Source organism: Dromiciops gliroides, chromosome 3 (genome assembly GCF_019393635.1).
Source record: "Dromiciops gliroides isolate mDroGli1 chromosome 3, mDroGli1.pri, whole genome shotgun sequence".
NCBI classification, from domain to species: domain Eukaryota; kingdom Metazoa; phylum Chordata; class Mammalia; order Microbiotheria; family Microbiotheriidae; genus Dromiciops; species Dromiciops gliroides.
The window spans coordinates 483,049,143-483,061,213 of NC_057863.1; the positions used below are offsets into that span (position 1 = coordinate 483,049,143).

Sequence of the window (12,071 nt, forward strand, 5' to 3'; positions counted from 1 at the left end):
GACCCTCATCTAATTCTGTTGAATTTTTAGAGTTCTGAACAACCACTTACAGTCTTACAAATTGTTACTTACAAGAGGTCAAAGGCTGCTTGGCATAATGGGAATATTACTAGTCTGGGAGTGAAGAAAAAAACTGAATTGAAGTTCTTATTTTATGTCAAGAATTACACATGTAACATTGGACAAGTTATGCAAATTCTCGATATTTCCATTTTTTCATCTGTAAAATGGGGATAACAACAATTTTAATTCATAGGTTGTTGCTAATATGAAATGAGACAAAAAACATTTTTCAAGCATAATGGAAGGCATTATTATTACTACTGGATAATACAGAATCTTTTCCATTCTGACCAACTCTAGAACCAGGATGGCCCTGCAGTTGATTATACAGGCAATGACATGACACATAATAGTTTTCTGAATAGTTCCTAAAATATCCTTAGAAAATATTGGCTTAATCATAAGGCCCTCCAGAGTTTGGATTCAATTCAGGGGCTCCTTTGACCCACCCCCCAGCACCCAACTAATTAGGGCAGATTAGACCAAGATTCCTGATGGCTCCTCCACAATACCAGAGTCAGCCTGAGAAATCAAGTATATCACTCAGGAAAAAACACAAATTTGGGCACTGTATTTCAGACTCTTTTCTTGAGAGAGCCTAAGAAATAACTATCCAAACAGTCTCAAGTATAATAAGCCATTTATGACATACAATGATCCTGGGCAAATAATCTCCCTCAGCTTCAGTTTCCTTATTTATAAAACTCGGATAAAATTAGCATATATCTCCTAGGATTGTTATAAGGATAAAATGAGATAATATTAGTAAAGCATTTTACAAAGCTTAAAATGTATTATAAATGCTTGCTATTGTTACAGTGTTTTCAAAGATTTCATTACAATGATAGTACCTCAGTGGATCCACCAATAAGTGACTCCTTTACTCTCAAAGTCTCTGGGTAAGAAGAGCAACTGCTTCTTTTTTCCCCCAAGATGAAGAAATGCAAAGTGCCTGTATTAGCTAACTGTAGCTGGTAAGCCTTAGAATAAGCATGTCCAAAAGCCCATTTACCCAAATTCCCTTGATAATGAAATCTCCTCATTCTCAGGGCCTTACCAGTTACCTCTGAAGGCTCTCTCACTACAAGCATCTCACTGGACTTCCTGCAAGGACCGTTTTCTACTATAAGAACTACAGTCATCAGATAATGGGTAGGCCATCCACACAGTGGAACCATGGGAAATTGATTGTTGGGAGCTGAAGGGGCTAAATGGGGGAGTGAGCAGGAGTGGAGGAGAAGCACTCCTAGGACAGTGGCATTGATATCCTAGGAGCCAGATGAATGGTTAATAAATTAATAAACCACCCCCTAGCACTTGTTCCCCTGATGCATGAAAGTATCAGCCTGACTCAGAAAACAGATAAGTTATTTAATAAATATTTTGGAACTCAACTGATTTTTTAAGTCTGACAGTTTTTCTGAAATGCCTAGCCATACCTATTACTTTAACTAGATGCCCAAGCAAAGTTCTCTCTCCCAGCACAATCAGAAATTTCACCAACTAAAAGGAAATGCTACTGGCTTTGAAAATTAATAACAACATAACAATTATATAGGTTATATAAGAAATCTATCCTCAAAGAAAGTTGTCTTCTTCCTAGCCTGCTCAATTTTCATTTAGTGCTAGTACCAGTGAAAAGAACCAGACGGACAGCTATAAAGCCTGAAGTTCTGTGGGTACCTCACCTCCAAATCAGCTTATTTCTCAACAGTGTGCTATGTGCTATGAGCCTTATTCTGAAGGACTAGCTTTTCAGGGTGATAGAAGAATTCAAAGGATGATGCAAAGTCAATCTTCAGTCACTCTGAAAAGTACCAGCAAATACAAAATGACTATTTTCACAATACAGATTTTCCTATTGGGAGCTGAACAGTAAAAACCCCACCAAACTCATTTCTTCCACAATAGTGAATTTAAAATTCTTTATTGTGAGCTTCTTGACCAAATTTGAGATCACAATCACTGTTCCTTCCCCAGCTTCCTTTTCCCCCTCTATCAACAGAATGCTTTCCCACTTAGAAGGATGAAGGCTCAGGAAAAAAAATAAATGAAAATTCAAAGTGGGAGGTAGGAATATCCCTTCCCAAGGATATTTTTTCCCCAAAAATATCAGAATTAAAATTAACACACTCATTTTTTATTCGAAAAGCATTCTTTCCTATTTCTAAATATACCACATATCATAACTCTATAAGCAAAGTTAATATAATGTATTTTTTCTATTCTGAAACAAAGTAACTAGATCTGCATCTCTCTCCCAAATCACTGCCTAAAACATTTCTATAAAGTTTGTATCTTTATTTCGCAGCATCCTATTTCTGTTCAAGGTGACACCACCATAAACTATGGTGTAAGAAATTTTGATCTTAGGGAGCAGCTAGGTGGTGCAGTGGATAAAGCACTGACCCTGGATTCAGGAAGACCTGAGTTCAAATCCAGCCTCAGACACTTGACACTTACTAGCTGTAAGACCCTGAGCAAGTCACCCTCATTGCCCCCCCACACACACACACACACAAAAAGAAAAAAATTGTAGAAATGTTGATCTCAGCTAAAAACCTGACAATAGATAACAACAGTAACTTTTGGACAAAGTGTGATAACATCTACAACTAAAAGTAAAAAGTTAAAAATCCCTCATAAATGTCAAATCGATATACCTTTTCTATCTCATACCAAGTGTTTTCTTTTGGTTCTTAAAAGAATCACAGTATTTATGTTACACTTGATTCTACGTATCATAAGTGTTAACACTACAAAGGAGCTTTGCTATAACATCATTCTTGATGATCAATGACATCATCTTATAAGCAATTCCTTTTGGTGAGTAAATAATCACATCTCACTGATTAGAGACCAAGCTTTATATAGGTTAAACCAATTTAAGTAGGCTGACTACTTCTAACTTGTACAATGTATATTAAACCAATTAGAACAAAAAATAGTGTTAAATTATATTACTGTTCATTTTTAATTTCTTGATATAAATGTTTCATGTGTATTATTTGCAAACAAGAACAAACTCAGTAATGGGGTGGGTGGTGGGTGAGTGAGCCAGAGCAAGGCAAGAAGATATTTGTACAAGTCCTAAAGGAGGAAGCTCCTGAAAGAATTATTGCTATGCATGCAATTACTATTTGTAATTACATTTCAATACCTACATAATGTTAAATACTAAAATTGATGGGTAGGTGCTTTGTATGTGCATGATAAAGAGTGTTTCCTACTAGAACTGAAGGAGGTGGAGGTACCATCTTCAAGGAAATCCTAGTGGTACCTGGCTCCAGGGGATACGGGCAAAAATTGGCATAGATCAAAAATTTTAAGTTAATAGTTCACTGGGTATTAGATGTTCATCTCTAAGATACCCAACGAGAATATAAGGGCAACAACTGATCTAGGACACATGGGATTTCATATGGAGCAAAGGAGATATGTGATAGAAGCAACAATAGCCAAACTATGTAATACCAAATCAAGAGGAAAAAAAGCTCTTTCATCCATTTTATGCAGTCTATTTTAAACATTTGCTGAGGTACAAGAATAGGAGGTAAAATAACCATCATTAACCATATTTCAAGGGGATTATTGAATCAAGATGAAAGAGCTAGAAGATATGACAGCGGAATAGCTAATTTGAAGGCCAAAGCTTTAATGCATTAAATATAGAGAAGCTTAGAATCAGTTATCTACATGAGAGGTCAGATCAGCCCTACCTCAGATTCTATATGGGCTTTTCCAGTGCATTACTAAAATGTCTATGATTAGGAACCACAATTATCATTTACAGTATTGTGCTCAGAATTGTTTGAAATGAATGAACTATTAAAAACCTCACTTGCTTTTAAAATAAGAAAAGCTCCACATAATTCTGAAGTATTTTCAATAAGAGTAATTTGAGATTCAGATCATTTAACTCTATTATAAAAATTCAGGATGAAATAATATAGTAGGCAGAAATAACAGGTACATACATTGTATTCCTATAGAATTTTTTATAAGAACCCATAGAAGACAATTTATCAAATTTTAAATGCCATTTATTTTTTAAAAATTATTCAATTATTAAGGGAGAAGTCAATAACATTCTTTAGATATGATGACTAAAAACTTGTTAGTCAAAAGACTTCTTAATAATTTGGTAGGATTACAAAATGAGCGGTTTTGATGACACGGTCCACTTCTAATTCTTTTCCCGTCACATTTCTTCTCCAGATTAGAGTCATCATTCATATATCTATTTACTTATAGGGTTAGAGCACTTAATAAATGCTAGCTGACTAACCTGATGAAAACAAACCAATGCTTTACTTCTAGAATCAAGAGGAAACAAAAAGTATAGGAAAATAAACCTGACCTTTACCACTGTTAATGTTTTTAATTCCCATATATCCCTTACCCCTAAAAAGTTAGCTGGCCTAGAACCTTAGCTCATGAAAGCTTTGAAGATCTAAAAGCAACTAATAAAGCAACCTGTAAATACTCCTTACCAGTCTCAAACTCCACTGCAGATCAACTTACCAAATCCCTGTGCAACACCCAGTTAGCATGCAGGTAGTGAATACCATCTAGGATCTGATATAATAGTGACTTGACCATTCCCCGAGGTAACTGAACTGGCTTCTTGTTTGCTTTAGAAGCTCTGTGAAACTTGATTATGTGCTAAAAGAAAGGAAAAAAATATCAATAGAATCAAAAAAAGGAAGAAAGGCACTTTGATGTGTAATGCTTTACTGAAAAAGAAAACCTCCAGAGATTCCTCATGATGCTTGCCAATATCATTCCATCCTCTTCTAAATAGCTTAAGTAACTTCAAAATTTCCAAACAACAGTGCCTAGGGTCCAAATAGTTTCCTATACACAATAAAAACACTATAAATGATGGACAACATCCCAGAAAATAAATGGATATAACAGGAGTTGTAGATTTTATAATGTTATTTTAAAATACAACTAAAATATAATCATTTTTAGAGAACATTCCTTCCTGATTTGTCCAATGAAAAACCAGAAGAATTTCAAAAAAAGAAAATTTAATGTACTCCAATAATTTATGAGTATTTTGGCTATTATCACAGCACTGCATATTTATAACATATCAGTAACACTGAAGATAATTTAAACTAGGCAGATCTTTCTTCTATTTTGTAACAAACAAGTAGATATGAGGAAGAAATGATCAGCAATAATGACTTATGTTCACATAGGAAATTTAAAGGAAAAAGAATGAAGACTTAGGTTAATAATTTAAGGAGAGGCAAAAATGTTGTCATTTCTATATCCAATGAACAGAACTTTGAAGGGTCTGATATTCTTCTTGGGCCTTACTAAAATTTAATTCCACAATCAAATCTTATTTTAAAAACCATTCATTAAAATGTGTTTATAAAGTGTCACCTGTATGTAGATAATGCTGCTGTCTCCCCTCCCTTACCCACCAGAAGAATATGAGCTAGTGGAAGACAGGGATTGCTTGGCATATAGCACGTGCTTAAGAAAAAGCTTGATGTACTGAACTGAATGGAAATGAATTGCTATGGTACAGACAAGTCAAAGTTAACAACTTAAATTTTAAAATGGGCAACTCTTATATGCCTAAGGCAGTTGGTTTTTGTCCTTCATTCTCCAAGAGAACCATGACATCAGGAGGTAATGTCAAGACCTGCAGTAAATTGGATTTAAGAGAAGAAGGCCTTTTCAAAGTCACCAGCCTCACTCTCTCCTTCAGAGCCATCTGGGTCCAGGACAACTGGAAATGGATCTGATGTTGTGGGAGACTTGGGCCTTTTTAAGCTAAGGTCTTTTTCCAGATCTCAGTTTGCCTGAGGCAACACCTATTCAGTGATTAAGGAATGGCCTCCTTTACCTAGTTAAAACAATTAAATAAATGAATGGAGAAAGAGAGACAGAGAAGGGAGGGAGGGAGAAAATGTGAGGCAAAATGCATACATAATAAAGGAAAACATGGAAACAAAAAAGATCATAAAAATGATCATGCAAGCTAATTAATAACTGCATTGGGGGGGAATCACTAAGATTAGCACATACAAGTTTGAAATTTACACCTTAAAATAAGAATGACACGAACACTTTTAATTATATCACAAAATAGTTCACAAGTACGAGAGAGAGAGAGAGAGAGAGAGAGAGAGAGAGAGAGAGAGAGAGAGAGAGAGAAAGCAAACTGCTACACAAAGAAATAACATCTGAGTTGGTTTTCAGGGGAGGGGTAGGCATAGAGGACTGACAGGGCTGACATACTGGAGGGACAGAAGGGAGTCCAATTTGGAAGGAACACAAGAGTACAGATGAGAGAAGACAGAAAGGTGACACAAAGAATGTTACTAGAATGTAGAGGGCCTTGAATGTTAGGCAAGGATATCTGAACTTTACTAAGCAGTTAATAGTGACTGTCTCAGTTAGACACTTGTCCTTCCCAAGGGAAAAATGATTCTTCCCTTTTCCTAATCTTTCCTTTCTCTTTGAATGATTGATCACATTCTAACTTCTATTAGAGTTATTCAAATATATCTTTTCCTACTAAATTGTGCCAAGGATTAAATCATTTTCACTGTTTCCCAGTTCCTAGTTCAGTGCTTTACACAAGGCAAGCATCTGTGAATTGAATTAGCCAAAAGAAGTTGAAGGCTTCAAACTCATCTGGCAATAATCTCTCTCTGCTTTGTCTTTAAAAATATACAGGTCGGGCATATATGTGGGAAAGGGTTAAATTAATTAGGCTCTTATAGTTAGTGGAAAAAAATTAAAACATGAGAAAGAAATCTATAAAAAAAATTAAAATCTTGATATCTTATTCTCTAGCAGGTACTAAAAAGTATTGGGATAATGGGAAAGAAATAATAAACAATAAGAAGACATGTCTACCAGAAGAATCAACTTGGTCATAAAAGAAATACCTATTTGCATAAATAAAGTGTGATTTCATTAATATACATAGTACAAAAGGTGTGAGAGTATGTATTAGCTTTAATGTAACATACTATTCTATTTTCTTCTCTCTCATTTTCCAAAGCATGTAATAATACAAAAATTATATTAAACCTCACTAACCTAGAATCCTTTGCCATCTACTCAAATGTACAATTGTTAATTTCATGGTGCTAGGTTTAAAACTTTAATTTAAAAAACAAACAAAATTTAACTTAAATCCTGTAGCTATGCTATTTCATTTTTTTTTTAATTGATCAGATTTTTTTTTTTTTAGTGAGGCAATTGGGGTTAAGTGACTTGCCCAGGGTCACACAGTCAGTAAGTATTAAGTGTCTGAGGCCGGATCCGAACTCAGGTACTCCTGACTCCAGGGCTGGTGCTCTATCCACTGGACCACCTAGCTGCCCCACTATGCTATTTCATTTTAACAAACTTTACTTAGAACAAATTTGGGGGTTTTTGTGTTTTGTTTTTTAAAGATAAGACCAAATTAAAGAAACAAATATTCAAAGACTAAGGAATCAAATTAATCCTTCTACCCTCTCCCTAAAATCTACAAAATAAGTTTACTTTTCTCAAGGATATGTGGAGGATGTAGGCATATAACTACATAATCAGAACTGAAGACTTTTTTTTGAAGTAACAATCAAAATAAAATTAAATCAAGGTTGGACTGGAAAAATTATTCCCTTTCTTTGTATGGTACACAGAATCATATTGTTCAGTTATTCCAGACATATCAGTTGTTTTGATCCCTACATATGTCTTTACCAATCTGTTGCTAATGAATAAGGAACTGACATCAAAGATAATCATGAAATTAGAATTATAAAAATCTGGATATACCATTAATGTTTCCTTTATCTAAGCCATTTTAGGTTTCTCTAACTGCTATACTGGCTGTGGTTGGTTGTACAAAGAGGTGGGGGGAGGTAGTAATTTTGATTCCTCTAAATTTTACCATAGTCTAAATGCCACAAAAAGAAAGGTTGTGGACTGCTTACTTAGGAAGTCAACTATTTCTTAGATGTCAAGTGATTCAAAGTTGGTTGTGTGATTAGGCTAGTTAAATTACTTTAAAAACCTTGGTTGTACTGTAATTATTTAAAGGACTATTGTTTTTCTATTTTTTAAACACCCTGAATTCACATGTTATTTTCAGTTTACATTATTAACACTTGACACTTACTGTCAAATGCTAGTCATCCCTCTCAAAACAAGTTTTAAATATGAAAAAGATAGTTCTAAGACAAAAATAAAACTTGTAAAAACAATATTAAAAAATACAAAAAGTCATGTACCTACAGATTTAAACTTCTGTTCATTCTGTTCACAGATCAGAAAGACATGAGACATATTAAGTTTTATGTGTATCTGTTTTTACACTGATCTCATTTTGCAATATAGACCTTTCTACAAGGATATTTTTTCACATTAAGCACATGCATAATTCCAGAAAGCATAATGTTAAATAACATTTTTAATGTGATACAATTACGTTGGGAAAGTGAATTTTGGTTAAGTATAATCATTAAATTATTTACATGGTCAACTAAGGCATGATCATATGAAGGAGACTTTATTTAAGCTCTTGTGAAATTACCCTAATATACACCACTCTTTTCCTCCAAATTTGGAGTAAGCAAAACCACTTTTCCCTACTTTGCCTATCTAGTCTCTTGTATTAAGAGGCCAGGATTGAATGAGGAATTTGTAATTGGTACTCACTACTTTGTTTTATATCTGCTCTATCGAAATCAGGGTCTAAATTTGCTTGCTCTAAAATTGGCATGAAATCTTCCCCACTCTTAATCTTCTGGCCAACTCTCAAAAGAAGTGTTACACATGTATACACATAAGTATTTTAATATGGTGTTTTGTTAAATTATTTTTCAGTATTGAGATAAATATTCTCCCAAAGTTCATATTTTAAAAATATAGTAGATACCTAAATCATTCTAGATTATAAATTTATTTTATCATAAACATGTAAGATAGTAAATATCTATAAAATACTCTATGTAGGCACTAACAAATATATTGAATCCTTTTCTACAATATCATATTCTATTTCTCTTTACACAAAGGACAAATGATAGTGGCACAAGGAACTATGCAAAGCAAAACCACCATGAAAGAGAACATGCATATCCACACCTTAGTTTATTTCTATTTAATAAATGGATATCAAAGTCAACATGTAATTTGCAATATCCTTAGAGTTCTTAAGTAAAACTACCTGCCAAATAAATATAAATGTAATATGCCTTACCCAGAGGTCATGCTCGGCATAGTCAAACAGAAGCCACACTTTCCTGTCAGCATGAGACAAAAACACCTTTTGAAGAGAGATGACATTTGGATGTTTAAGCTCTCGAAGTAGCTGCAAAGCAAAGGAAAACCATTAAATAAGTCTAACACCAAAAAAGGAACAGTCAAGAGTATCCTTTTTGCCTTTAAGTTGGCACAAGTTCTCCACTTACTATCTTAGATATCCAGTCCACTAAATAAAACGTTAAACTATTAATTTGAGTTTCAAAGCATATGAGAGAAAAAGATGAAGAAACAAATGACTAAATTTTTTACTTAAAATTTTGCATTTTTCTATGATTACCAAATAGAATAATTTCTACATAGAGATGAGAACATAACGTATTTCACATTTTTACATAGAGCATTTCACATTTCAAATGAAAAAAAATTTTCAGAGATTATTATGGCTTTTCATGTCTATAATTTATCCCTATTTAATTTAAAATTGAATGGACTTATATAGTGCAAAATGAGCCAGCACCCCTCAAAAGGTAATCATTATCCTTTCTCCCCCAACAAACTCCAATGTTAACACTACCCAATCACTTTAAAATAGATTTTAACTAATATATTTTGTTTTTATATCACCTATATTCTCCATGCCTTCCCCAGAACGTCATTATTTATAATAAAGAAATTTTTTTGAAAGGGAAACAAAAAAAAAAAATCACCAAAACCAGTCAACGTGTTAAAAAAAAACGTGATGTTATATGTTATGTTCAACACCATCAACTTTAATTTCTATAATTTCTATAAAGCAATGGTAAGGTGTTTCCTTGTATCTCTGCTTTGAGTTCAATCTTGATCTTTATAATTTTACAAGATTGAATTTTTTATCATTTTGTGGCAATTTCTACATTGTTTATGTTGGTTTTTGGTTCTGCTTACTTTACATTAGATCAATTCAAACACGTCTTTCTGTGGTTTCTTTATCTTCATCATATTTATCATTTTTTTTTTACAGCATAATACATTCAAGTACTACAATTTGTCTAGTCATTCACCAATAGATGAGTACCTACATTTTTTTTTTTCTGGTTCTTAACTATCACAAAAAGTGCTACTATCATTAATTTGATGTGTATGAGGTCTGGGTTTTTGTCAATGACCTCCTTGGGGTGTACACTTAGTAGTGGAATCTCTAGATCAAAGAGCATGGGGGACGGCGAGGTGGTACAGTGGATAGAGCCCCGGCCCTGGATTCAGGAGGACCTGAGTTCAAATTCAGCCTCAGAAACTTGGCACTTGCTAGCTGTGTGACCCTGGGCAAGTCACTTAACCCCAACTGCCTCAGCCCCCCCCCCAAAAAAAGAAAGAAAATTAAATTAAAAAATAAAAACAAAGAGCATGGGCAGAAAACGACCAATTTTGATCACATGAAATAAAAAAGCTTTTTTACAAATAAAACCAATGCAGCTAAAATTAGAAGGGAAGTGGGAAATTGGGGGGGCAGGGATCTTTGTAGCAAATTTCTCTGATAAAGGCCTCATTTCTAAAACATATAACTTACTGAATTAAAATTATAAGAATAAGAGTCATTTCCCAACTGACAAATGGCCAAAGGTTAGGAATAAACAGTTTTCAGAGGAAGAAATCCAAGTAATCAAGTGGTATGAAAAGAAAAATACTCTAAATCACAAATAATAAGGGAAATGCAAATTAAAACGACTATGAGGTACCATGTCACACCCATCAGATTGGCTAAGTTGATAGAAAAAGAAAATGACCAATTTTGAAGGGGATGTAGGAAAATAGGTATACTAAAGCACTGTAGGTGGAACTGTGAACTAGTCCAACTATTATAGAGAATGTTTTGGAACTATGCCGAAAAGGCTATAAAATTGTGTATACCTTTTGACCCAGCAGCAGTCTTACTACTAAGTCTACTCTGTCTTCTTAACTCCAAGTCCAGCACTTGATTATCCACCATAACACTTAGTTGCCTATGTATTTGATTTTTATATTTTATATGTCTTTGTGCTAGGTAATAAAATATTGTATTTTTAAATAGGGTTTTCAATCTTTTTAATGTAAAAGGTATGTTCAAGGGAAAATATTTTTTTTTAAAATCTCATTCCAGAGGCAGAGTCAAAATGGAGGAGGAAAGGCAATGACTCACCTGAGCTCTCCCCAAGACCCCTCCAAATACCTAAAAATTCCTGAAGCAGCAGAACCCACAAAAGGAAAAGGGTGAAATAATTTTACAGCCAAAGACAACTTAGAAGGTCGGCAGGAAAGGTTTGTCACACTGGGGTGAGAGTGGAGTGGAGTACAATGAATGCAGTGCTGAACCAGCACAGACCCAGCCCCAGAAAACCAGGAGCAGACCTTGGGAGCCACTGAATCATCAGCAGCAACTACTTCTGGAACCCAACACACACAGAGGGTAAGGGAGATCGAACAATTGGCCAGAAGGAGATTATAGGAGTCTCTTTGCTAGCACTGAGGTAGAACTCTGTGGCTTCGCCCATAGTTGGGTGGCAGTCCTAGGGCTGAGAGGATCACTTGAACACCAGAGTTTGTGGCCACCTTGGAGCAGGACACTCCTCAGTTACAGGGCAGAAAAGCAGGCTTGCGGTCATCATAGATCAGAACACAGGCCAGGAGAATAGTAAACACACCTTTCCTTAGATCATATCACCTTGGAAGAATCGAAAACTTATAGGTCTCTAGAAGTACCTCTCAAAACAGCTACACAAAACCCCTGAAGCTTGGGACAGTGCACTCTTCACCCTGGAAGA

The 12,071-nt window shown here is 34.6% G+C and overlaps 1 protein-coding gene across 3 annotated transcripts in view; it reads right to left on the reverse strand.

The window, feature by feature from the left end:
- Window positions 1-12,071, reverse strand: part of CDK8 (cyclin dependent kinase 8) — a 140,579-nt gene that overhangs the window by 48,521 nt on the left and 79,987 nt on the right. For all 3 annotated transcript variants that reach the window (XM_043997386.1, XM_043997388.1, XM_043997387.1), the window contains exons 3-4: window positions 9,290-9,400; window positions 4,588-4,728 (exon numbers count right to left, since the gene is read on the reverse strand). In XM_043997386.1, the coding sequence (XP_043853321.1) occupies window positions 4,588-4,728; window positions 9,290-9,400 (252 nt within the window). The remainder of the gene's footprint in view (window positions 1-4,587; window positions 4,729-9,289; window positions 9,401-12,071) is intronic.